Source organism: Oryx dammah, unplaced genomic scaffold (assembly GCF_014754425.2).
Source record: "Oryx dammah isolate SB20612 unplaced genomic scaffold, SCBI_Odam_1.1 HiC_scaffold_8, whole genome shotgun sequence".
Lineage (NCBI taxonomy): Eukaryota > Metazoa > Chordata > Mammalia > Artiodactyla > Bovidae > Oryx > Oryx dammah.
The window spans coordinates 17,205,095-17,232,692 of NW_024070192.1; the positions used below are offsets into that span (position 1 = coordinate 17,205,095).

The following is a 27,598-nucleotide window of genomic DNA, read 5'->3' on the forward strand; positions in this document are numbered from 1 at the left end:
TAAGCAGGCTGAATGGTCATCAGTTCATTGGTTATCAAAGGCATGGGAAAATTCCTCCATATTGCTGCTTCCGACTCCACCCCTGAAACCCTGAGGACTCACTGAATGATGGATGTGAAAGGGGATGACACAGAGGTTCCTGTATGCTCAGGGCAAGCCCTGTGGGGCTGTAGAATAGAGGTCCAGGCTGGTCCTCTTGGCCAGGTCCCACAAAATGGCCACCTGCCAGAAACAACCCTCACCTCTACCTGGCCTGCCAAGTCTCGAGTCAACTCACAGATGCACCTTGAGCCCTCCAGGAAGCCAGATTCTCAAAGCACCACTGCTCAAGGGGCTCCTGGGTCAGGTAGGCCACTCACTCTTGACTTGTAGAATTCCTGAGGACATCCTCTTTAGCCTGCTGTCTCTCTAGCCTAGATCAGTTGAGCACCTTAATTGAAAGACACAAGCAGTTCTTTGTCCTCAAGAAGTTTATGATCTAATGTCGAGACATGAAAAGCCAACACTCCCAGCAGGTGAAAACGAAGTCACAGAGAATGATAAAGACAAGAGGGTGGAGAGGGTGAGACAGGATGGGTGGTCAGGAAGCCTGCCGGAGGAGTAGTTGGGAGTTGAGCCAACTTGGAAGAGGGGACAAATCTCTTCAAGGAGCCAGCCCAGGCCCACAGGTATGAGAACACACAGAATGTTTAGACACCCCAAGTAGGATCCGTGACTTGAGCCCAAGATGGGGCAGGGGAGCAGAGGCTCCAGGTTTGGGAGTGGGAGGTAAGCCAGTTCTAAAAGGTGAGCACCAGATCCAGGAAGAAGTAGCAGGGCATCACTGATGGTTCCTGAGTAGGAGACATGCATAAAGTTATATTTTTAAGCAGGTGAATCTGAAGGCAATATTCCTGGAGAGGCAGGTGGGCAAGGGGGTGAAAACTGGAGGCAAGAAATTCACTCAGGTAGTTCCACAACAATCACTGTGAAATTAACACTCAAACCGTGTGCACAGCCCATCTCATTTCATCCTCCTTCTACCTGGTGAAATACCAAGGGTGGATATTAGTGTCCCCAGCTAAGAGATAAAGAAACTGAGGCTCAGAGGAATTGATTGATTTGGCCAAAAGGTCATCTGAGCTGGAAAATCAAACTTGGGCTTTCTGTATCAAACTCTTAACTTTTTCTATCCCATGCTCAAGGGTCCAGGAAAATGGGGGTCTGAAAAGAAGAGGCAGAGACCAAGTAAGGCTCCCTGGAGGGGCAGAGTACATTCAGAGGAAAGGTGAACTCACTTCATCTAAGCATCCCTTGGAAGTCTTCACACTTAAACATGGAGGCGGTACATCGGGTCCAACCAACACTGAAGTGCCCTCACTGAGAGTCAGTGATGCAGGGCCTGAGTTCAGGTCTCAGCTGGTCACTTACCTACTGTTTACTTTGGACACTTAACTTCTCTGAACCTCAGTTTTCTCCTCTATGACTTAAGATACCTGCACACAAAAGGGGTTGTAAGGAATGAATGAAATCCTTACAGCCCAGAGAGACCAAGCCCTCGGTCCATCTCTCAAGTCTAAATTAAGCCAACCCATTGCTCTATGTGCTGATCCCCAAGTCTCCTTCTCCCCCACAGTGGCGAAGAGACCACCACTCTCCCCTGAAACTGCTCCCAGCCTCCAGCTACCTCTGCCTTCCTCTGACCTCCTCACCTTCCAAAGATGCCCCCACACGCACCCTGCTCCAGGGGGCCCCCGAGAGCATGGGGCTCAGAAGACATTTCTCCAGTCTTGGAAGGGGCTTCCTAGAAACCATGTTGAGCTCCACGAATGCCACCACGGAAATCACTTAGTAAGAGGAAAGGCAGACCTTTGCCCTGGCTCCACTCACAGGTGATGGGGTTAATCGGGAATTCTCTTTCACTCCCTCAGGGCTGCTGGTGGGGGTCCAGCTCCCCGATGACCTGGGGGCACATTAGTCAGTGATAAGTGGGGCTTTGCAGCCCCTTTTATCCTGTTTACTATACAGTGGCTCTCCTAGGACCAAACCCCACTCCCCTCAACCTTGCTCCTGGCTGTTATGGCTACATGAGACAATTTGCTGATGGACTCTCTCTGGAGGGCAGCTTCCTGGAGAACTCTCCCCACCTCCTATAGGACCCGGGGCAACATCTCCTCCACCTGGTAGGTCCTGGAAGGGGCCGCAGATGCTTGTTTTTTTCTCAACTCACTGCAGCTTCTGAATTCAGAAATGTCATCCTGTCTGCTCAGCTTTAATCGAAGAGGCTGGGGAGAAAACCCAGAGGCGATGAGATTATGTTTCTCCGGCTTTGAGAGGGTGGCGACTAGGGTTTTGTTGCTGTCCAAAGCAGAATCCTTCAGAGGTGTTTTACCTATCTGTGCAAGGCCCTCTTTGAGTCAAAAAGGCAGGATGACAGAGCAGCTCCTTGGAGGGCAGTGTGAGACCACAGCCTGGACCTAGTTCCCCTCTCCCACAGTCAGTTTAGGCAAGCAAGTTAACCTCCGAAGCTCAGGATGCTTGTCTAGAAAAGCAGGATGGTGATGCCTGTCCTGCCTCCAACCAGGTGGTGACAAGCACAGAATGAGAAACTGTCGTGAAAGTGCCTTAAGAGGAGGTATTTTGTTTAGCACTCTGCACCAGTTTCAAGTGATGAGTCTTTCAGCAGGAATGGCTCCTCTGAGGCAGACTGTTTATAATTGCCTAAAAGTCAACTTTCAGACAATTCTGAGCTTCTGAAATGGCAGGCAGATGGAATAAATAGGAGAAGTGAAGTCTCTAGTCGTGTCTGACTCTTTGCAACCCCACGGACTGTAGCCTACCAGGCTCCTCCATCCATGGGATTTTCCAGGCAAGAGTACTGGAGTGGGTTGCCATGTCTTTCTCCAGGGGATCTTCCCGACCCAGGGATCAAACCCAGGTCTTCTGCATTGCAGGCAGACACTTTACCATCTGAGCCACTAGGGAAGCCCATAATTAGAAGAATGAGTTGATTAAATGGAGTTTATTTTAAGGCATTAACATTAACAAGCACCTACCTTATAGCAGTCAGGGCTTCTCATGTGGCTCAGTGGTAAAGAATCTGCTTGCTCATGCAGCAGGTGTGGGTTCGATCCCTGGGTAGGGAAGATCCCCTGGAGAAGGATACGGCAACCCACTCCAGAATTCTTGCCTAAGAAAGCCCATGGACAGAGGAGCCTGGCGGGCTACAATCCATGTGGTCACAAACAGTTGGACACGACTGAGCATGCATGCACCTTATACCAGTTATTGAACTGATTCTAGGAAGATACAAGGATGGAAGACACAACTCCTGCCCTTGGGCTGGTGGGCAGAGAATTGAGACACGTGTGCAAAGTGCTGAGAAAGAGCACCAGGCGCCACAGGAGTACAGGGGAAGAGTCCTGATCCAACACAGGTGGCAGGGGCACTCCCCAAGAGAGGTGAAACCAGAATGAAACTTGAATGATTTCATCAGGCTTGAGGCAGAAGGAAGGGTGTTTGAAGCATAGGGAACAGTGCATGCAAAGGCCAGAGGACACAAAGGCACTTCAGAGGAGAACTACAATTACTGTAGTTAGGATGGGGAACGCGGCCATAGATGCAACCAGTAAGGAAGGCTCTGTCTGCCAAGATAAGAATTTGTTGCTGTGTTCCTGAGGCACCAGGGAGCTATCAAAAGGCTCAACACTGAAGAGAATGATTGGAAAGGGGAGGGAAGTGAAGGCCTCTCAACAGGCTCTTAGGTTTGGTAAGTGAGACATTCAAACCTGGTGCTAATTGTGCGAGGTGCTGAATGAATATTGGTACAGGCGAGATAGACAGCAGGGGGAAGGGGGCTTAGGAGACAACAAGATCAGAAGGAACACTAGGAGCGGGGTAGAGACCAGAGTAGGGGAAATATAGGGAGCAGCGATGGTTTGATAAAAAGGATCACAGAGCTGTTCTATTCCATCTAATTGACCAGCGAGACACAACAGATTCATGGTTTCTGAGGAAATAATTACGTTTTGTCAAACTGGACAGATCAAAAAGATTCTTCACGGACTCCCCTTGTGGTCCAGGGGTTAAGAATCCGCCTGCCAATGCACAGGACACAGATTCGATCCCTGGTCCAGAAAGATTCCACATGCCAGAGAGCAACTAAGCCTGTGCACCACAACTACTGACCAGGCATGCTGCAACTACTAAAGCCGGTGTGCCGAGAGCCTGTGCTCTGCAATGAGAGAAGCCACCACAGTGAGAAGCTCACACACCACAGCTAGAAATGAGCACGTGTGCAGCACAGCCTAAATAAATAAACAGATACACAAACTTCAATAGAGTACTGAAGTTTATCACACCACAAAGGGAACAAACAGGCTGACTGTAGGCTAGTTTACCAAATTTTGGAACTGTAGAACAGTAGGACACCTCTTAAAGTTCAGATAAAAGGAGAGAGCATGAAGTCATCGTACTGATTTTTCTGAAATATTATCTTATTCCATTACCCAAGGCTCCTGTGGCGGCTCAGATGGTAAAGAATCTGACTGTAATGCAGGAGACCTGGGTTTGACCCCTGGCTCAGGAAGATCCTTGGAGAAGGGAATGGCAACCCACTCTAGTATTCTTGTCTTGAGAATTCCACGGACAGAGGAACCTGATGGGCTACAATCCATGCAGTTGCAAAGAGTCAGACATGACTGAGCAACTAACACTTTCACTTTCATTTTCTCCCAGGGCTCGAAGCCATCCAGACGTTCCACAAGATGGAGGCAAAACGTCTTTCCTGTCTGCAGCATCTTTCTCTGCTCTAGCCAAGAGGAACCACACAGACTGCCTGGGACTACCTACAGCTTTTGAACTTTACCTCTCTGCTTGCCAAGAGCCCTCTATGCCTGCTTCTCCAAACATCTTAATCCTTCTTGTACTTCAAGGTTCAACTGAAATCTCATCTATTCTGGAAAGTCTTCTTTCATCATTGAACTGAAAGGAATCTCTTCCTTCTCTACATTATGACATACCTGATTGTCTTCACTACTCATTACACATTCATACACTGTCTTGCACTGTTACCTTTTCATAATCCCTGTACCCTAACTAGCTGACAAACTTTTTGAGGTCAAGCATCTCTTCCTGAAAAACAACCCCAAAATTCAGTGGCTTAAAATATCATCAATTTTACTTTATCTCTTGATTTCCTGTTCAGGAATTCAGGCATAGCCTCAGTTGGGCAGTTCTTCTGTTCCATGTGAAGTCTACAGAGGTCTATAGAGGTCATTAGGTCGGAGTCAGCTGATGAACAGACTACTATTGAGGGGACAAGATAGTTTCACTTACAGGTCTGGTGCCTTTGCTGAAAGATTGGGCTCAGCTGGGCATGTTGACTAGACTACATATAGACATGGCTTTTTCAGCATGATGGCCTCAGGGGACCAAGGTGGCTCAGGATCACCAAAGTGAGTGCTCCTTTAAAGGGGTGAGTAGAAGCTGCAAGGCTTCCTATGACTTGACCTTGGAAATCCTAGAATTTCTCTTTTACTACATTCTGTTGGTCAAGGAAGTCACTCAGATTAGAAGAATTAGACTCCACCTTTTAATCAATTTTTTTCCTTTACAGTAGCAAAAAAAAAGAAAGAAAGAAAGAAAGAAAGAAACTCTCCTTATTCTACCACACAACATTATCCCAGGGGCCTAGGCAAGCGAAGTCCCTGGATCTCAGGGGGTCCTACACTTTGGAGTGCTAGTTTTAATTTTTTCTAAGTCTTCCTTAAGTGACTGGAATCATTCTAATCTGCTTTTCTAGGATAGCGTATTACTTGTCTTCCACCCCCCGCCCCAATATCTGTGCCTGGTAACTGTAGGTAATCATTAAGAAATAAATATTAGAATAAATGGCCAAGTGTTAAGGAAAGAATGTACATGGGTGGACAGTCTCTTGGGACACAAAACTGGGTGGGATCCAGGATACAGGAAAATAGAAGCATCAACTTGTCAAAGGAAGAGGAACATCACCTCCCTTGGGAGGAACTGTAGATAAGTCTGGGAGGATGGAAACGGATTAGGTCTACGTGGTGTCCGAATCCTTCAAGTGTCCAAATCCTTCAAGTCCTAACTCAAATGTCACCTCCTACGTTGTCTTTCCTGAATCTCCCATTGGAGCCGACTCTAACTCGCTTGATGTCTTTAGACCGTCTACCCTTAGACGTTTATTTGTGCACACATCTTATTTCCTTTCCTATACCGAGACCTCTTTGAAGACAAGAAGAACCGGTTTGCCCCACAGCATATGTCATACATGGTAACCGCTCATTTACTCTGGGTTTTATTAGATGAATGGGGGGGGGGGGGAGGCGAGACAGGCGATAGTTGGGGGGCGAGACAGCAGATGCTTGCACCAGAGACTCCAGCGAAGAGAGAAATCTCCAGACACATAATTAAATAGTTTAACGCGAAGCCAAGCAGCAACCCCCAAGCCTGTCTCCAGCAAAGAAAAGCTGTGGTTCGCTGACCTCCAACCTTGCTCTGAGGACCCCAGGCCGATACACTGCGACTGCCCTTACCAATGCCTGACTCGATGCTGCAGACAGTCTCTTGCCAAAACCTATACTTCCTCGTCCCTCATCTGAAGCAGAACCTCTGATTACACTTAGCCTTCTTCAGGCCTCCTTACTCGTTCCCTTTCTCCTTTCTCGCAGGCGCCACCAGGGTGGCGCGCGTTGGGACAGCCCTAGCGGGCAGGGGAGGAGGGTCCTGCGACCGGAAGCCGGAAGGGAGGCTGTGAGGACGTGTTCCGTGGAAGCCGGAGCGGGACCCGGCGGGGCCGGCAACATGGAGCCGCTGTACCAGCAAACGCACAAGTGAGGGACGCGGCGGGCACGGGCTGGGACGAAGCCAGGCTGGGCGAGCCCTAGTCCTCTGGGCTGGGGCCTCGGTCGTCTGCCAGAATGGAGGCCTAGTCCTTCCGTCCGGGCGCTGCCGTGGGACCAGCTCGGAAGGGCTCAGTCTTTTGCCGGGATGCCCAGGTCTGCGGCGGCCGGAGGGTCCGACCTGGTGCCCGGCGACATTGGGCCGAATGCCTTCCGGGATCTCCAAGGCCGTGACTAGCTGTTGGGTAGACTAGGTGAAGGGAAAGTCACATTGTCCAACTCCAGCCAACTCTGTAGTCCGGATTAGAACCGGTGGGGACTGAGGGCCCCTGCACGTAGGCATTTACGGTTTAGTTGGAGAGCCAGGGTGTTCGAAAAAAGGTCTAACATGGGGTACCATGAGATGGAAGGTAAATGAACGTTACCAACAGGATCTCCTTAAGCAACTTAGAAGGATCCATCACTGGTCTAAGGTCGTCAGAAAACGTTTAATTAATGACTCACAGCCCCTAAATGATATTAGTCCTTACTTTTGATTGGCCCAAACCTGTTGCTACTAGGCTGTGATTTTTATTTTCTCTTTTATTCTGATTTCGGGGTACACTAAAAGACCATATTTTTCTGATAAAAGAAATTGCTCAGAATATCTGGTTCCAGGTTACCTTTAAGGAAGTTGAATTTTGTTTTAGCTTCTCATAAAATTCCTTGGTAGTGTTCCTTATTCAAACTGCCCTGTGTTTTTGGAGCTTGCCGAGATATATAATTGAATAGGGAAATAAGATCATACCTATCCTGTTTGGGGGGAAATTTTTTAGGAGTTATCTTTTATTATGGTCAAACGTAAATAACATGAAGTTTACCTTTTTAAAGCTAACTATTTATTTTTGAATTAAGTTACCAGTATTGTGTAATTTACTGTTTAAAATGATACTCATTTCTAAGCATACATCTCAGTGGCATTAAGTACATTCACAGTGTTGTGTAACCATTGTTATCTATTTCCTGAACTTTTTCGTTATCCCAAACAGAAACTCATGTACCCATTAAGCAGTACTTCCCCAATTCTCCCCAGGTCCCTGGTAACCTGTTCTACTTTCTGTTTGTGAATTTTCCTGTTCTAGACATCTAGATATCTCATATAGTGGAATAATATATTTGTCCTTTCATGTCTGCCTTATTAAGGTTTCCAAGGTTCATCTGTGTCATAGCGTGTATCTGTTGCTCCTTTTATGCCTGGATAATATTCTTTTGCAGAGTTACACACACGCACGCACGCACGCACACACACACACACGAGTTTTGGTAAACATTTCTCTACTGATGGGCACTTGGGTTGGTTCCACCTTTTGACTGTTGTGAATAATACTGCTGAGAACACTGGTGTACAAATGTCTGTATGAGTCTCTCTTTTCAGATTTTTTCGGAATATATACCTACTTATCCCTGTCCTGTTCTGACACCTTTCAACTTACAGTGTAGTTTTGTGCTGATGAAAATTCTTGAAATCACACCCCCAAGGCCTGGGGAAGAAAGAAAATGGGAACCCACCTCTCTTAATGAATTCACAATAAAAGAAATACTTCAGAGCACTAGAATAAGGGAGATTATCCTCTTGTTTCATTTTCTACTTTTGTGTTTCATTAAGTTACTGTTTCATTTTCTACTTCCTTTTACTTTATTGATTCAGCGTTTGGTTTGGGCAGGTGAAAATGGAGAGCCTAGTTCGTGCTGCTGCTGCTGCTAAGTCGCTTCAGTCATGTCCAACTCTGTGCGACCCCATAGACAGCAGCCCACCAGGTTCCCCCGTCCCTGGGATTCTCCAGGCAAGAACACAGGAGTGGGTTGCCATTTCCTTCTCCAGTGCAGGAAAGTGAAAAGTGAGAGTGAAGTCGCTCAGTCGTGTCCAACTCTCAGCGACCCCATGGACTGCAGCCCACCAGGCTCCTCCGTCCATGGGATTTTCCAGGCAAGAGTACTGGAGTGGGGTGCCATTGCCTTCTCCAGCCTACTTTGTAATAGTATTGAAATGACAGAATTGGTCTTACACTGTTATATGAGCCCTATTCTCATGTAAAAATTATAGGAAGGACAGACAAGGGACAAAAACAGACAAGGGACTTTAAAAACTGGATCTGTGAGTCAATTGGAAAAGAAATGAAACAGGAAATTATGCCCATGTTACTAAGAAAGGGCAGATCTTTTACAATAACCAGGCTCAGTGGACTGAGTAGTGCTTTGAAATTGATCTTGTGTACAGTCTCATCTGATTAGCTAATTTGGTTAAAGGATAGTCCTAAGGAGCTTGCAACCCAGGTTATTTTAAAGAATAATTTTGTTCACAGTGTCTTATGCTGCCTGTTACTGGTGCAGCAGGTAGCTGATCACAGAGTAAACTCAGAAGCTCAGTTATATGTCAGCTTAGAGGAGGAATTCTAAACGGTGTCCCAAACAAGATTTGTGGAGCATAGATGAACTCCTTACCTATGCAGGCCTCCAACAACCTACCCTCAAGCTCTGTAGACCCTTAGACTCTATAGCAGAGCTCACCAACTTTTCCTGTCAAGAGCCAGATAGTAAGTATTTTAGGTCTTACAGGCCATATGGTCTCTGTGGCAGCTATTCAGCTCAGCTATTATTAGTGCACAAGCAGCCTTTAGACTATGTAAACAAATGGATGTGATTTACAAAAACAGACAAGGGACAAGATTTGACCAGCCACTGCTAGGCCTTCTACTATGTAGTCATTCGTTTCTTCGGTGAATATTGATGGACCACCTGCTCTGTTAGGCACTGTTCCCAGTGCAGACAGTACAGCCCTGCCCTCCGGAAATTGACTTTGGTTTGTGCTGCAGTATATTCATCATCATCATTACGATTTTTATTAGTGGTGCAGTGTGTTCTGATCTGCCTCCTTTCCCCTCAAGAACTGAAACAGGACTAAAGATTCTGGTTCTAGACCTCATCACCTTGTTTTCCTCACCTATAAAATAAAAGTTTGGGGCTGATTACACTGTAAGTCTCCTTTTAGTTCCATAACACTGGTGATTGTCTTAAAAAGGAAACAGAATCCTGTGTGTATCTGCAGTTGACTTTTGGAGTTGCAGAAATTAATGATTGCAGCTGAACTGATACAATAGTAACAGCATATTAATTTTACTGGAACTTTGAACCCAGTTTGTGGTTATCTCTTGCTGAGTCCCTGAAAGTACATTGGAATTACATCAGCATTTTAAAGTTGCATTTATCTTGAAAATGCCTGAACACTGGGGGAAAAAAACAGATGAAAAGCAGGGTAAACATTTTACACTTAAATAATACTGTGTTAGGGTGAACTTTATAGAGGAGCTAATAGCCAAGCTTCTATTTTTGAGATCCCAGTGCTTGTAAAGGTGCCCATATTTGTCCAGGATCATTCAGTGCCCTGGACCTTATTATCACTAGAGATTCTGATTCAATAGGTTTCGAGCACAAGAAGCTCTATTTTTAACAAGCTCTCCAGGTGATTTTGATGAACAGCTGGGTTTAAAGACTGTTACCTTATCTCAAGACCAGTTTTTCCTTTCTTTTTTTTTTTTGATTTTGCCTTCTGATGAGAGGCTAAATATAGTGAAGGCAAAGTGGGTGAGGTGAAAGTGCCCAGATGGTTCCGCTACTTTTAAATAAACCAAGCAAAGTAAAAACAACAGACTTCGCTAGGGTGCTGTGTGGTTTACCGCAGCAGTTTCATATTGCCTTTGGATCTAAGACCCCTTAAATAATTATGATTATCAGTGCCCCATTTTAGAGTTGAGAACACTAAGGCACCAAGGAATTAAGTGAACTTATTCAGTGCCCCTCAGCTACTGCATAGTGGAACTTTAACTTCAACTCACATCTTTTAACTCTAAAACCCTGTTTCCTGCTCAAGTTAGGCAGAAACAGTATGTGTGCAAAGTGGGTTTATATGATGGGGGTCGGGTGGTTCCATGGACTTAAAAAAAATTTTTTTTTTAAATTTGGTTGTGCACATGGGCTCTTCGACCTTCGTTGCTGCATATAAACTCTTAGTTGTGGCATATGAACTCTTAGTTGCGGCATGTGGGGTCTAGTTCCCTGGCCAGGGATCGAACTCCGGCCTCCTGCATTGGGGAGCGTGGCATCTTAGCCACTGAAATACCAGGAAAGTCCCTCCATGGACTTTTAAAAAGCAGTTCTGTTTTAAAATTCTTCCTAGGGAGCTCCCTGGTGGTCCAATGGTTTAGAGTCTGCCTTGCAATGCCGGGGATGTGGGTTCGATCTCTGGTTGGGGAACTAAGATGCCCCTTGCTGTGGAGCAGCTAAGCCCACACTGCATAACTGGAAGGTCTGTGAGCCCATGCAACCAAGACTCGACGCAGCCAAGTAAACAAGTAAGCTTTATTTTTTAAAAATTTCCTCCTAGATCTACAGTCTTTTTTTTTTTTTTTTTAAACTCAGCAACATTGACAATTGTTTATTTGCTACAGGGTCTCTGCTTGGCTATGTTTTCACCCACTCCCACCATGAACCCCACACTAGTCAGGGCTATGACTTCTGATTTCTAGTGTCCACATTCCTGTGTCAGATTTGCATATCAGCTGTTCCTTATTGGCTTCAAATGTGTTGTCTGGATTCCCAGTTCCATGTAAAACAGATTTGCCACTTTGCATATAGTAGTTCTCGCAATGCCATTCATCCTTGCTCTGTTGTTTTCATTTATTTCCTCAGGCCTGGCATGTGGAGATTGGTATGACTTTATTGGCTCTTATCTCTTCTAGTTCATGTATAGCAAAAAGAGATTGGTTGGGAAAAGTCATGTTTCGCTGCAATTTAATATCCATTTTCACTTAGAAAATAGTAAAAACTAGCTGATGAGTGGTTATAGGGTTTCCTGGGTATTGACATCATCTCTCCTGCTGCTGTGGTGGAATTTAAAAATTGAAAGTGCCTGGCAAGATCTTCCATTTCAATTCACTTTGGTCAGGAAGACCCTTTATAAAGCCCAAGACAGTTCATGTATTCTGTGTGTAAACACGCCAGAGTCCTTTTTTTCCCTCTTCTTCGAGAGTTTGTTCTCGTTTTTTCCCCGTGTTCAACTGACATCTGTCATCTTGAAATTTGTACCCTTTGGTTCTGGGGCTCCCTTAAGGGCGGGGGGGGCTTCCCCGGTGGCTCAGTGGTAAAGAATCTGCCTGCAGTGCAGGAGATCTGGGTTCAATCCCTAGGTCAGGGAGATCCCCTGGAGGAGGGCATGGTAACCCATTCCAGTATTCTTGCCTGGGAAATCTCACAGACAGGGAAGCATGGCAGGCTATAGTCCATTGGATCACAGAGAGTTAGACACGACTAAAGTAACTGAGCACGCATGCACGCACTCCCTTAAGGAGCAACAGAGAACAAGCCCACTCCTCTTCCTGTCATCTCTAGATACTTGAAGAGCCCCAGCTGCCCCATTTTAATTTAGTTGTTTTTTCCTTTCTTTTCTCAAAGGATCATTATCACTAGCTCTTTTGGCTGTTCCTCTTTGCAGCTTGACTTCTAAACTTTCCCAGTCATCTTGCTCATCTCCCACTGGGGGAAATCTTGACTTGGTAGGGTTTCTTTAGCAAATGACCCAAACCTGAATGCCATTTGTTGTGCATTTGATTTTTTTAAAGAAAATCTTAAAACGCTTTTTATCCTCGACAAATTTTATTGTATTCAGTTCAGTTCAGTCGCTAAGTCGTGTCCGACTCTTTGCAATCCCATGAATCACAGCACGTCAGGCCTCCCTGTCTACCTCCAACTCCCGGAGTTTACCCAAACCCATGTCCATTGAGTTGGTGATGCCATCCAACCATCTCATCCTCTATCGTCCCCTTCTCCCGCCCTCAATCTTTCCCAGCATCAAGGTCTTTTCAAATGAGTCAGCTCTTTGCATCAGGTGGCCAAAGTATTGGAGTTTCAGCTTCAACATCAGTCCTTCCAATGAACACCCAAGACTGATCTCCTTTAGAATGGACTGGTTGGATCTCCTTGCAGTCCAAGGGACTCTCAAGAGTGTTCTCCAACACCACAGTCTAAATGAAGAACGTTCATATTTGCTTTGTGTTTCAATATCCTAACCAGTCACTGGAGCGTAGAATTTTGTGCAGATTTCATAGCCGTAAGTTGATTTTTTAAAAAAATACCAGAACAGAACACAGAGCCAAAGGCAGTCCTGTGATAGAACCTGGAAATCTTCCCCAGGATCCCTTGGGTACCATTGTTACGCCTGCCAGGGGTCCCTCATCCTTAAAGTTTAAAATATGTGTCAATCACACGGGAGAAATGTGATGTTATTACTTTCAATATGCATTTTCCTGATTACTAGAAGAGTGTTTCTTCATATATTTTTTGTCCATTTGGATTTCCTTTTCTCTCAGTTGCCCTTTGCCCATTTTAAAAACGGTTTCATTTTATTTTTCCTATTTGTAGTAGTTCCTTATACATTCAAACATATTCCTTTGTTATCTGCTGCAGGTGGCTTCCAGCCTCTCCCTTTTTTTTTTTTTTCCAGATGTGCCTTTGGTGTAAAAAGGTTTTGTTTTTGTTTTTTAATGTGGTCAGATCTATCAGTCTTTTCTTTTGTGATTTGTGGGGTTTGGGGTAGTTTGGGGTTTTGTCTTTAACCTGAAGTCATAATATGCATGCCTTGAGTTTACCTTTGTGCGTTATACAGGGTGTCATGGTTAAGGAACTGAGCCGTTAGCATCTATTGTAGTCCCTTCCTTTCCTGCTTCCATTAGAAATTTGCCTCATTGCCCACATCAGGCCTTCAGGAAAGTCCTTGTTCTCTTTTCCATCAGCACTGCCATTCAGTGCTCTCTAGCTGTTTTCATCGTTTCCTGATCCAGATACCAGTTTCTTCAAGTTGCTGTCCTACACCTGCCTCCATATCTCCATGTGTCTCCATTCTAAAGCATCTGGACTTACCTTCCTGAGGTAGCCACCTCATCCCTCAGACTCTAGGAGTGATTTCTGGTTGTCTGTCAGGACCTTGGGTCTTGCCCAGGAACCTCTGAGGGTCTGCCCTTGCTTCTGGAGCCATGGGTCATGTTTTGAGACCGTAGGGAAGCCCTGGAAAAGACTCGAGGCAAGTTCAAGCCAAATTTAGGCTCCTGGCTTGCGTTGGTAAATTTGGGGTCACAGTTTGTGATGCTCATGGTGGAGGATGGTTGCTAACATTTCTTCAAGGCTTGGAGATGATAGAAGAGCTCATAGGCCCCCTCCTGTGACTCTCTGTGAAGAGACCAGAAGCCCCAGGAGGCGGTTTTTGGAGTAGGATGAAAACATCCCCAGGATTTATCACAGAGGACTGCTCAGAAGGACTCGGAGGGTGACTTTGGCCAAGCCCTGGGAAGCTATCGGGAATTTCCCTGGGCCTGGTGTCAGGACCGGCCAGAGGGCCCAGGTACAGTGCTGCGTTTCCAAATTGTCTCCTATTGCCAAGGAAGGAGGGTTACCAAACAGGAGATCCCTGTTTCTCTGGGCCTTCCTCTGATGGCTCCCTCCCACTAATCCGCCTCCTGCCTTTCTCTCTGACCCCAACTCTCAGGCAGGCCAGCCTGCTGGTCACCCACATAACAGGCCTTGCAGGCATTTTTGCACATCGTTTTCTCCACATTTTCCTTCACCAAGTCACATTTTGAACTCCCTTTGCCCACAGAGCTGCCCCCAGCTCAGTCTTCTGTTTTCTTTGCCTTTGCAGAGCACTGCTGCTCAGATCTTTCTTTTTGTTTATGCTTGTGCGTGTTAGTGTTCTCTTAAATCTTCTTGGGACTTTTCGCGTCTATCTGGCCTGTCGTTCCTAATTATACTGTTTCTCAAGGACAAGAATTCTATCTCTCTTGCCCTTTGACTCTCTCTAGTACAGAGCAGCGCTCAGCACATTGGGTCAAAGAACAGAGAGTGGGATTGGCCGGGTCCACATCGAGGTTTATCACTTGGTGTGTGACCTTGAACAAGTTACATAACCTTTCTGGACTTTGGTTGTCTTATTTACAAAAAGAGGGTGATAATAGTCCTTTCCTCATAGGGTTTTTGACCTTGCAGAACGTCTCAGATGCAGTGAGCACTCACTAAATGCCGCTTGTCTGCCTTGTTATTAATATTTAATGTTAAAATATTAGAAACCGTGCCAAAACATGTGACCTGAAGTGCCACATACAAATTTCACAGTTCAGCGACACTGTCCATTTAGATCAGTTCTACGCTGGCATTAGAAAAATTGTCTTTCCTGACCGAAGCACTGTTGATTACGCATGTCTCACTCATTTCCTCCCTCTCCCTTTGATAGGCATGTCCATGAAATCCAGTCTCACATGGGACGCCTGGAGACGGCAGACAAGCAGGCTCTGCACTGTGAGTAATTAACTACGGAGACCAGAGTCCTGTCTCTGATGACACGCTGCTAATGGGCTGGGTTTCCTGACTGTGTTTCTGCCTCTGGGGCTGAAGGAGTCAGCGTGGAATGAGTTCTCTTGTGAGGGTGGACAGAAAAACCCTATGGCAAAGTCACTGGTTTCCCTGGCCGCGCCCTCTGGGATCCCACAAGTCTTATCCCCCATCACCCCTCCACTCAGCCTGACAGGGCCCGATGGGAGTGGGAATACTTGCCTCCATCTGTCTTAATCTCATTACCCTGTCCGTGGAGGAATGGGGTCCATAAAGATTTGGAGATGTTTAACTGGAACTGGGCGTTTCTTCTTGAGCTGAGAATTCTGCAGCTTTCTAGGAGGATTATTCAGAAACGAAGGGCAATATTAATTAGTTCAGTTCCCACACCATGATTTCTTTTGAGAAGAGTGCTGCTATTTGTGCTTTAGTTTCTTTTCTGTTATGAGAAAAAGTCCTGAAACTTCCCTTGGTTAAGACGCCATGTTTCCAACGCAGGGGGGTACAGGTTCAATCCCTGGTCAGGGAACTAAGATCCCACATGCCGACGTGGCGTGGCCAAAAGAAAAAGAAAAGGCGCTTTTTCTGAGTCCATCACACAGACCCCGCGGGCCCCTCCCACCACCGCCGCGGTGGTCTCCTCTCGCTCCTGCGCTGGCGCTGGGCCCGTTCTCCTGTTTTCTCACGTCTGCTTTCTGCTGCTCCTGAGCACCTCTTCTCTCAGCCCCATGCCCTGCCTTCTGAGCTGTTGTTAACTCTGGGTTCCTCTAAGCAGGTGGCACTTCTGTCTCTACTGTCACTTCCTTATTGGACACAAGGCAGTCTGGATGCCTTTTTCTGTGCACAGTTTAGCTTCTGACCGTCGACTCTGGCTTTCCAGCAATCTCACTGATACATGATTAGAAATGGAAAAGAGGTCACTTTGACTGTTTAGTAAAGGGGCTGAGGAAAATGACTGTATTTATCATATTATTACCTCTGTGGATTCTTTTGTGGGCCTTCCCTATTGGTATTTTGTCTATTCTGGTGACTCCACCATCGGCCTACCTATTCTTAAGGGAATGCGTCTCTGTTTTTCACCTACTAATCTTTTCCCTGTGTGCTTTTTTTTTTTAACCTCATTATTTTCTGTAGAGGATTCATTTGGCAGTCTTTTTTTTACTAGTTATTTATAACCCATATCTGAGAATAATCTCAAAGGAAAAGAGGCCTCATTCTATATCAGAAAATACTGCATTTTGCTGAAAATATTTATTTGGGCAATCGTTGAATGTTCATTTTATTTTCAAAGTCAGGAAATTTATTTCTATAGATTTATCTTTAGGTTTTTTTTTTTAAATAACATTGTTATGGCATTAACACCTATATATACGTGTGTGTATATATATGTATATATGTATATATATGTATATATTTAAAAACATTTAGAAAGTCACTTAGTATAATTTGATTTTTTTTCTGTTCTCATCAGTGCATTTTTCTTAATTTAAGTTCACTGTCTCTTTTCTAGTAATTATTCTTTTTTTTCTTTTGTGCAGTAGTAGAAAATGAAATCCAAGCAAGCATAGACCAAATATTCAGCCAACTAGAGCGTCTGGAGATTTTGTCTAGCAAGGAGCCCCCCCACAAAAGACAGAATGCCAAACTGTGAGTGCTCTGACCCTGCCAGGCCTTGCTCCCAGATAGGTCATCAGATATTCTGAAAATCCATTTACACGTTGAACAACTGAGACTATGCAAAGATAAAGTCCCCTTAAAGACGACAGTTCTATTTGCATGATTTTCCCTCAGAATGAAAAGCCTGTGTTGTACACCACAGGAAATATAGCCAATATTTTATAGTAACTGTAAATAGATTATAACCTTTAAAACTTGTGAATCACCCTATTGTATACCTGTAACTTATGTAATATTGTACATCACCTCTACTTCAGTTAAAGAATAAAAACCCGGTGAGGTTAGCAGCTCAGAAGCCTGGTGTCTCCTCTCCTTGTTGGTATCGTTTTGAAATTTTGCCCCCAGCACTGTTTTTCTGACCAGACCCATGGCCACTTGAAACCTGATGCCACCAGGGAGTCTCACTCTGTTTTTTGATTCCCACTTCATTCTTGGGTTAAATTATCTTGCTCTTAATCACTCCAGTCAGTGTGTCTGTAATGAAATACTGATCTAATGTTTGATACACCCACATGAAATTAAAGTGAAACCACTCTCACCACCTCCACCCCAGCCTCTCTTTCCAAAATGTTTATGAAACTTCATTGATGCTCTACTCCACAGATGCCTTGGGCTTCTTCCAGGAGAGCAATATAATCCCTAGAAGGTCAGGAAAAGGTCATCGAACCTGCTTCCTGTCACCTGTTCCGTCATGCATCCAGAATCAGAGACCAGCAGATAGTTAAGGAAAGCTGCTGGAATCTCATTTGCTACCATCCTGATTTAACTACAGGCTCCCTTTTTACTTTCAACATCATTGATCAAATCAGATTATTTGGGGCCGGGGGTGGGTGGATAGCATGGAGGGGTACGGGGGAAGTAAGGAATTGTCTTTCTCCTTGAAGACAAAGTCCAGCAACCTCCAGTTGTGCTCCTCTGGGCTCCTGCAATTTAATATTTCTGTCAATTCCAGCCGTGTCGACCAGTTAAAGTACGACGTCCAACACTTGCAGACTGCTCTTCGAAATTTCCAGCACCGGCGGTATGCACGGGAACAGCAGGAGAGACAGCGAGAGGAGCTTCTGTCTCGCACCTTCACCACAAACGTAAGCCCGGTGCCTCGGCGGGATTGGCAGGGACTGGGCGGTTGGTCGGAGCTGGAGCTCAGGACTCTTGACAGGAGCCCTCTGGGGGGTCCTGAAGCAGACCGATGGGATGGGAGGAGAGCAACTGGAAGTGATGGCTGACTCTGCGTTGCCATGGAGACTAGACCTAAACACTGCTTGCATCTCTTTTTCTGTCACAAAAACCCTCAGAGGAAGTCGTTAAATTGAGGGAATAGGCAGAGGTGAAAATTACCTGGTTTGACTGGTCGATGCAGAGAAGTGGACTTTCCCATGGTGGAAACATTTTCCTGATCAGATCAAGAAGGATAATTAGAACTTAGACGATTTGTAGTGAGGGCAGCATTTCAAAGCTGCCTTCAGGCAATGTCTCTGTGTGTGTATGTGTGCACGCGCGTGTGTGCAGTTCCAGTGTTGGATGTGTTAAAATGTTTTTGTCCCTTGCTAGTGTGTGTGTATGTGGAGAAGGAGATGGCACCTCACTCCAGTACTCTTGCCTGGAAAATCTCAGGGACGGAGGAGCCTGGTGGGCTGCAGTCCATGGGGTTTCGAAGAGTCAGACACGACTGAGCGACTTCCCTTTCACTTTTCACTTTCATGCCTTGGAGAAGGCAATGGCAACCCACTCCAGTGTTCTTGCCTGGAGAATCCTAGGGACGGGCGAGCCTGGTGGGCTGCCGTCTGTGGGGTCACACAGAGTTGGACACGACTGAAGCAACTTAGCAGCAGCAGCAGCAGCAGTGTGTGTGTGTATGTGTGTGTAGTTCCAGTGTTTAACGCATTAAAATGCTTTTGCCCCTAGTCTGAGCGGCAGTTAGGAGGGATTTGTTAACAGATAGTTCGTTTTAGAGGGACTACTTGACTTGAGCCCGTTTGAAAGTTGCCTGTTGGTTTGCATGTTTGATTTCCTAGGATACCCATGTCCCTGTCCTTTGGTCTAAATGGGATCATTTCTCACACGTGGCTATAGAACATTACTGGCTTTTCCTGTATCCTCCATAATGTATTCCACTAAATAAGGTGGGTCTCAGGGGCTTTTTCTTTGGTTGGTTTTTTGTTTTCTTACAGAGGTTCATTTTCTAAAGTGGACTTACGCTTTCTAAGCCCATCCTCAGAATTCAAATCAGGTCCCACTTTGAAGATGGTGAACCTTCTTTGCTGTGTCCACACGTGCAATAAATTTCCCCAGGTGCTTCAGAATATGCCTGCATAGTTTGGTTTCTCTGATGTAAGCAGTCAAGTAGTAATGATTAACAATTCACAAGGTCAACAAATATGTGTTGGTCAGTGAGCAGAGCCTCTTTTCAAAAGAGTAGGGAGCTATATAACACATCTAAGGTGCTGTGTGGGCTTTTGATAGCTGTGGCATTGGCTATAGGGCTTTTTTAGGCCAGGGATGATGGCTCCAAATTACTTAACATCTTACCAGCCTAGTGTGATGCTGTGCGTACAGTGGGCCCTTAATAAAAATTATCTGGCTGAATGAACTTCTTCCTGGTCTTTTTATGATCATGAGCTATAGTACATTTTTCTGAGAAATAACATCTATCAGGTACCCAAACACTGGGGTCTTCACCCACCAAGCATCAGCTTGTGCAGGATGCTATTTAAGGTGCTGAAAATAAAGTGTGTTTAAATTAAAAACCTTGACTCCTACTCCTGAGAAACTCCCATGTTAGCAGCGTGGGGATTGAAAATATATACCTGAAAAAAGATTGTGAACTTGAGCAGCGAAGAAAAGGTGGTTGAACTTCTTCATGATGACAGAAAGTGGTAAAAGTGATACTGCTTGGCAGAAGGGTTTGTAAGGGTCAGGGAACTGGAGAGAGGACAGGGCAGTGACCGGCCATGCCATGCGTCTGTGTCCTTCCTGCTTGCAGGGTGAAAGTGGAGCGCTGGCATTGGTTTTGATGTTTCTCCCTACAGGACAGTTACCCAGCACGGGGATTTGTGCCCCTCTGGACGTCTCACTGGCGGGGTCTTACGCAAGTCACTCCACGTCTCTGGGCTTCTGTTTCTTCATCTAAAACAAGGATAATACCCTAACTACAGCATAAGCTTAGAGTGGGGCCTGAGCGAGCTTAGCATGAAGAGTTTGCAAAGTGGAAAGCACTGACCAGTATTAGTTCTTTCCTCCCTTCAATTTTACAGAGTTTTCTTCCCTGCTCAGGTGGATAGTCCCATTGTGAACACTGTTGGGCCTTTAATAGAAACCAGTCTCTGCTCTCCGTAGTCAGTCTGTCTAATCGGAGGGAGGAATAAGCTACAGATAAAATAACCAAAGGACAAAAGCAAACCTCCCACTGCACCAAGGGGAAGCCAGGTAAAGGAACAATCCGAAGAAGGCAGGTTAGTAAGGAGTTAGAGACAACCTTTAGGAGAAGCCTAGGGAGTGTAGTATTTCCAGGACTTCCTGGGGGTCCAGTGGTTAAGACTTTGCCTTCCAGTGCAGTGGGAGTAAGTTCGATCCCTCATTGGGAGCTAAGATCCCTCATGCCCCATGGCCAAAAAACCAAAGCATGAAACAAGCAATATTATAACAAATTCAATAAAAGACTTTAAAAATGGTCCACATCAAAAAGTAAAATAAAAAAATTTTTCCTGAGTTGAGGGAATGATGCAGAGGAGGCAGGGATGAACAGACTTGTGTGGTGGAACCCATTTGGAGACAGAGAAGTCTGAGAATTGTACTTCCTCTCAGTGAACAGAGGCTGCCCCAGATCTCCGCTTTGCTTTTTAGTCTCCGTCAGGTTCCTTTGATTCTTGAACCATTTCCTCTGGCAGTTCTTCCAGCTTGAGCTTGACCAAGAGGCAGAGTGATCAGTTGAGGTGGGGATACCAGGAGCTGAGCAGCAGCAACATTAATCAAGTGCCTGCGTTTCTTTCACAGGACTCTGACACCACCATACCAATGGATGAATCACTGCAGTTTAACTCCTCCCTCCAGAAAATTCACCACGGCATGGATGACCTCATTGGAGGCGGGCACAGTATTCTGGAGGGACTGAGGGCCCAGAGAGTGACCCTGAAGGTGGGGGCCCTTTCGGGGGGACAGGGAGAAGGCCTTGTGTTTTGACTTTAGCCAGCAGTGTGGAACCTGCATTTACCTTTTGGTCACGTAGCCCTGAACTGTGATGCTGTGATGGTGAGACAGAGCCTTTGAGTTTGGGATCCTTTTTGCTTGAGTCCAAAAGTAGCCGAATTCCCTTTGCCAGTAGGTATTTACTGTGTTTATAGTGAACCATAATGTGGCATCTCTCAGTATCCAGGTGTTTTTCCATTTCCTGAACTGAACAGAAAGTGACTGCCGCTGTGAGAGGAAGCAGTAATGGGCCAAGAAATTACGTGATAGAATTCACCCTCGGAAGAAGGAAGACACGGCTTTACTTGGCGTCTCACTCACTCTTGGGTGTTTTCCGTGCAGCCCCTGTGGTGGGCCGAGACCTCTGTCTTGCAGCAGCTGAAGCCCCCCCAGGGGAGGGTCTTAGGGCTGCCCAGGTGGATTGGCAGTGGCTTCTGGAGCACAGGCTAGTGACCCCCCAGTGACTCTGCTTCATTCTCTTTAGTAACAGGTATTCCTAGAAACCCTGCCCCATTGGCTGAGACTCAGACCCCTAGGGAGTGGTTTACAGAAACATTACACAGTCTCTGATGTCAGTCATGATGTTTCAGCCTCAGCCCTTTTCCTGTATCAACCCTGGTGGATAATGGGGTGTGAACTGTGCCTGTTATCAGGGTGTGGTCCCTTGTGCACAGAGCCCTCCCAGCGCCTGAGCTATGAGAAGCAGTCACTCGGAAGTGTGAGCTTTATCTTCGTTTTTGTTGGACCATGTCGAGCCTGTCAGCTCTGTAGGACTTTAGTATGTTTCTGAGCATCGCCTACCACCTTTACCTGGGAGGAGGTCAGGCAGGCCTCGAGTGACACTTATCTTGCTGATGGCCGCAGCACTTCAGACAGTCTGGAAGCGTGGTCTCTGACAGCTCCACGGGCACCCCCTTGCAGGACAGCCACCTGCAGTCATCTAAGCTGATGTGTGTGTGTGTGTGTGTTGCTCAGTCCTGTCTGACTCTTTGTGACCCCATGAACTGTGGCCCACCAGTTTCCTCTGTCCACAGTTTTTTTTCGGGCAAGAATACCAGAGTGGGTTGTCATTTCCTCATTTCCTCCTCCAGGGGATCTTCCCAACCCAGGGATCGAACCCGCATCTCCTCTGTCTCCTGTATTGCAGGCGGATTCTTTACCCACTGCGCCATTAGGGTACCCCAGTCTAAGCTAATACATGAGGGTTAATCCTCCCTTTCTTCAGAAAGCTGCTGGCTTCCTCCCCATATCTCAGAAAAACAGTCAAACTCTTTTTTAGGATGAGACTCATAGCCTCAACACTCAACGTCGACCTGGTAGGGCTCAGGGCTTATTGTTAAAGCAGATGTCAGCTTCCTACCGAAGTCTGGTGTCACCAAAGAGCCCAAACAACTTCTGCCCTACGCTGTCCCCAGAGATAAAGCACTGGGAAGCCTGGCAGGTGGGCAGTCAGGGGTTGGAGTGTGAAGTTTCTGATCTGTTTCCTCTGCAGATCTGCTGTACTGATTCCTTCTACCTGCCCCACTTCTGTCAGGCAAGCTTCTGCCTAAACCATTTGAAAAGAACATAGGAAGCATGAAGGAGCCAGACCTTGATTGGGGAAATTTGTGGTAGAAAATGAGTAGTGTTTTTGAGATGTATGTTAACTTTCCAGTGATTTTTGAAGTTGATATTTGAATAATCTCTTCTTTCATAGCTAAGCAGAGTCTTGAGTGAGAGTCTAATGCTGATCATCACTGTTGTGGCGAAAACATGTCTCTGACCTCCTCTGGCAGAGATGAAGTTTGACCTGAGAGACTCTTCTCTCAGTTGCCTGATACTGTGTTCACTTAAGTAGACATGGGACCTTAGGTTAGATGCCTCCATACAAATACAATGGGTGACGTGTAAGTAAGTTGAGGTCCACCCAGCATTCATCTGTTACTTCATATAAAATTGAATATGCTTAAAAATGAAAATTAGAAAGCAGGGAGAAAGGGCAGCCTGGGTGGTATGGACTGTTGGTTTAGGAATAAAATACCCTTTTGTTTTGGGTGGTGGCTGGTGACATGTATATGTGGGGTTTCAGGTTGTGGTGCTGGGGTCTGGCAGCTGTGTTTCTCTGGTTCCGCCTTGCCTGCTTCAGACCCTCTCCTGAACGTGGACATAGGCTCTGCTCAGCAGAGTTCCTGAGGTGTCTACTCTACAGCGTGCACAGACTGATAGCAAGCATCTTAGAGCCAGGGAGCAGAGAAAAAGTTTCTTTGATGTTGCCTTTTATTTTTTAATGTGAAAAGTGAAAGTGTTAGCTGCTCAGTCGTGTCCGACTCTTTGCAACCCCATGGACTGGTTCACCAGGCTTCTCTGTCCATGGACAAGATTACTAGAGTGGGTTGCCATTTCCTTTTCCAGAGCATCTTCCCGGCCCCAGGATCAAATCCTGGTCTCCCGTATTGCAGGCCAATTCTTACCATCTGAGCCACCAGGGAAGCCCATTTTTTCTTTTTAAATATAAAATATTCTAATTTAGAACTTCTTTGTGGAGGTATGATGTGCATACAGTGAGGTGTACAGATCATGGAGTTTTGACAAATGCCCACATACACCTTTGTAACTCTCCCTGCTGTCGAGACATAGACCATTTTTATCACCCCTGAAAAAGCTCTTGTACCCTTTCCAGGTTAGTCTGCTCCTGCCCCCCACCCCGCGCCACACCCCTAGGCAACCACTCTTGTTATTTCATCATAAATTAGTTTTGACTGTTACTGAACTTAATGTAGATGTTCACATTACTCCTGCGTGTGTGCCTGCTTCCTCTCAGGAGTGTTCCAGGCTCTTTCATGTCATTACATGGTGTCGTCGGGTCCTTTTTATTGTGCATCAGTATCCCATCGTGCACAGAACATACATTGTAAATCCATCCTCTTGTTGATATGCACCTGGATTATTTCCGGTTTGGGGATATTCTCCTGTTTTCTTCTAGAAGCTTATAGTTTTAGCTTGTGTGTTTAACTTTATGATGAAATTTTTGTGTATAATATGAAGCAATGGTCATTTTTTAATACACGTTCTTATGTATTATACATTTGGACATACACATATAAAGTGAAGTGTTAGTCTCTCACTTCAAGAGTCGGGGTTGCCCGACTCTTTGCAACCCCATGGACAGCAGCCCATCAGGCTCCTCAGTCCATGGGATTTTCCAGGCAAAGATACTGGGGTGGGTTGCCATTTCCTTCTCCTGGGGATCTTCCCCACCCAGGGATTGAACCCGGGTCTTTTGCACTGCAGGCAGATTCTTTACCGACTGAGCTACAAGGGAAGCCCACGTTTATGTATGTGTGTGTATATATGCTCTGTGCACAAGATGCCCATTATCCAACCATTTGTTCCAGCACGTTTGTGGAAAAGACTTTCCTGTCCCCCTTGTTTTGCTCTGCGACCTTGATTGAAGGAGCCTGATCTATGTCTGGTTGCTGCTGCTTGTATACTTTGGGCATGACCGAGAGACTGTTGGTCCATCGCAGTTCATGATGACATTCACCCACCCTTGGCACAAGGAGGTGATCACGGTTTTTCGTTCTCCTCTTGTCTGCCCCAGGGGACCCAGAAGAAGATCCTTGACATCGCCAACATGCTCGGCCTGTCTAACACGGTGATGCGGCTCATCGAGAAGAGGGCCTTCCAGGACAAGTACTTCATGATCGGTGGGATGCTGCTCACCTGTGTGGTCATGTTTCTCGTGGTGCAGTACCTGACCTGAGCCGGCCAGGCCCCGCGGCTGAATGCCGGTCCCAGGGCGTGAGAGTGGGCGTGAGTGTGTGTGCGCGAAAGAGAGGGGGCCCCGGGGCTGCCCTCTGGAATGTGTGTCCCCATCTTAACTGTGAAGAGCCCTCGGAAATAATTGTGACCTGTGGCCTGGTGGGAGTTTCAGACCTCTGTTTCTTGTGACATCTTGGAGGGAAAGCTCATGCTGCCAAGACGCGTGGTGCTTAGGAAATGAAGGAAGTACCAGTTCTCTTGCTCACGCTCACTCGCTCTCACTGCGGGAAGGAAGTGAAGCCAGGGTGAGGGAGGAGGAGGAAAAGGGGAGGAAGAGAGTGGCCTTGGCGGTTTTGTCCTTGTAGCTGATACGCGCCTGGGAAGCTACTCAAGCTTGCAGACAAGACTCCGTGCTCTGTCGTCCTCCACCCTTTCTGACTCCTAGTAGGTAGTCTGGAAGAGAAGCAGACAGGAGGGGGAAAGGGGCCTACTTTCTCTACACTCACTATAGTAGGTGGATTCATATGCTCTTGCTACTAGCCACTGTGCCCACCCCAACCCCCCACCCCCAGATGATCTGCAGATGGCTGACTGCTAATACTTGTCATCCTTACCCGGAAGCCGCCACCTAGAGGAAGCAGAGGCATGGGCACTGTTGCTGACAGCAAGTAAGATTTTCCACATCACGGTCGCTGGGTGTTCTCCTTTATAAAGTAAGGCCACTGTTACTCCCTGGTCTGTCTTGAAACTGAAGACCCTAGTCACTGATTTGTTTTCAGCAGTTAATAGAACAGTTGACTTTTAAGACTAGAGCCTGGGCCTTTGCCCCTTAGAAAGTAGCTGTGAACAGAGGTTAGTGATTGGTCTATTGCAGTCTCATCTCGAGTTTTAGCATCTCTAATTAATAATAGACTGTTTTCCCTTTCTTGAAATATATTAGCAGCTGCCAGTCAAGCCCCCATTCTGTCCAGCCAGTGAGGGCAGATGCCACCCTAGGGATGCTCCTGGTGTGTATGTCCTTGTAAGACTCTCTTTTAAGGGACCAGCACCTTTTTCCTTCTCTGACCAACCCTGGATTAAGGCTGTACCAATACCCAACGTGTTGCAAAATTGTAAAGCCAGTCTGTTCAAAGACAGTAATCAGTGAAAATACCAGAAAGACCTGGTTAGCATATTTTTTCATCTATCACAGGCCCTCCCAGCCATAGGCCCAGTAGGGCAAGACAGAAATATCACTCAGAATTTCCCAGAGGAACTATGAACCTGGTCGGTATTAACCCCGCCTTTGAACATCTTGCCCTAGCTTCTTCCTGTCTTTGTTGCTTGTCATTTGGACTATCTTCTGTCACCTTTCCCTCCTCTTTTCTCTTTTCTGTGTGTTCTCGTCCACCTCCCTTTTTTACCCTCCACCTGTCTCTGTAGCAGTATTGTCTTTTCAGGTACATCTGTGGCATAGATCCCTTTTGGAGAAAGGTTTCTTAATTGTCACAGATTTTTAAATGAGTTTTCTGGGTACTGATTTCACACTTTTGGTTGGATCTCCATTGCTCCTGCTCGTCTGGGCTAAACAGGCCCTGGGTTTCCAAGGAAAGGGGACTCTGATCAGAGTCCCTTCATAAAAGGCTGAGGGCCCTACCAGCGTGAAGACTGGCCTGGTGGACAGACAGGGGTGGGTGCATCTTCTGACCTACCTGTGACGTGGGGAGGCCCAGTGTGAAATGTCCTTCACGTCAGCACCCCTGTCATCCCAGGGACCTGGCACAGGCTTCTTACCAGTCCACAAAATGGGTCTTTAAACTGCACAGACTTGGCTGTGAGCCTGGGCACTCGAGGATCCCACCAGACGGTGCACTTTGGAAGATATTCAAGGAGCAGCTGAGCCATTTGGACTTGAACTCAGGGGAGGCAGAAGCTCCCCCCACCCTCTGCCCTCTGGTGGCTGACGTGACATCTGTTTGCAGTGTACACCGGTGTATTTCCACACTCGGCCTTCACAAGTGATTGTTGGCCTCAATGAACCAGAAGTAAGGTCTGCACCTTCAGTGCCATTCTTCCTGCTTTGTAATACAAATGGAGGAGAGAGTTTGTGGGTCTTCACTGCTGCGGGGTAAGGAACAGCAGCCGCCGTATGTCGTAAGGTCCTGGGGCGCTGAGCCCTCATGTCCTCCCATGCTTGGCTTTCAGTGATAGGAGAAGCACACTTGTGCCTAACTGGGTGCTCTGTCTCCACAGTCCCGAGTACAGGGAAGGGTCCCAGAGCAGGGAAGGAGCGCCCTCTAGTGGAGATGGGGTGAATTCTTAACATAAGCTCCAGCAGCAGCCTCTGGGATCTTGTAAAGAATTTTGGTGTTCCTGTTGTGGTTTAAGAGAGGTGGATTGTCCAGAAACTTGGAAATAACTTTCATTCCACGGATGTTTACTCCAGGTGTGATCATCTTAAGAAAAGCCCCAAGACCAAGTAAGTAGGAGAGTCTTGATTTTATAGAAGGCTTCACTGCTGGGTTTTCTCTTAAGACCTTCACCCTGATGAGTTTAAATGGGTTTGACTTGCAAATTTGGCTTTACGCTCCTTATTTTTGAAACACATCAATTGAATAAAGTTGCCATTTATTTTATTTAGAAAATGACATTTTGTAAAGGAGTTTGACATTCATCTTTATAACTAATGGCCCCCTTTTTCTCTCAAGCCAGAGATTCCAAAGCACTGTTCCGAGACCAAAGTTGGGGTTGGTTGCCTT

General features: G+C 46.3%; 1 protein-coding gene across 2 annotated transcripts; it reads left to right on the top strand.

Moving 5' to 3' along the window:
* The first annotated feature begins 6,730 nt into the window (after window positions 1-6,730).
* GOSR2 (golgi SNAP receptor complex member 2) lies at window positions 6,731-27,487 on the top strand. Of its 2 annotated transcripts, XM_040245082.1 has the most exons (6): window positions 6,731-6,836; window positions 15,160-15,224; window positions 16,796-16,904; window positions 17,887-18,019; window positions 20,928-21,068; window positions 24,700-27,487. In XM_040245082.1, exons 1-6 carry the CDS (start codon window positions 6,808-6,810, stop codon window positions 24,859-24,861), a joined length of 639 nt encoding a protein of 212 aa, XP_040101016.1. In that variant the 5' UTR covers window positions 6,731-6,807; the 3' UTR covers window positions 24,862-27,487. The 2 variants fall into 2 exon arrangements, with proteins under 2 accessions (XP_040101016.1, XP_040101018.1); XM_040245084.1 differs by lacking the exon at window positions 20,928-21,068 and having other exon boundaries at window positions 6,742-6,836.
* Window positions 27,488-27,598: the final 111 nt, after the last annotated feature.

What these genes read in the sequence shown, in the direction of transcription:
- GOSR2 (XM_040245082.1), top strand. Translation starts at nt 6,808, where the DNA reads ATGGAGCCGCTGTACCAGCAAACGCACAA. An exon ending in CTGTACCAGCAAACGCACAA is followed by an intron (nt 6,837 to 15,159) that starts GTGAGGGACGCG and finishes TCCCTTTGATAG; the next exon opens with GCATGTCCATGAAATCCAGT. An exon ending in AGACAAGCAGGCTCTGCACT is followed by an intron (nt 15,225 to 16,795) that starts GTGAGTAATTAA and finishes TCTTTTGTGCAG; the next exon opens with TAGTAGAAAATGAAATCCAA.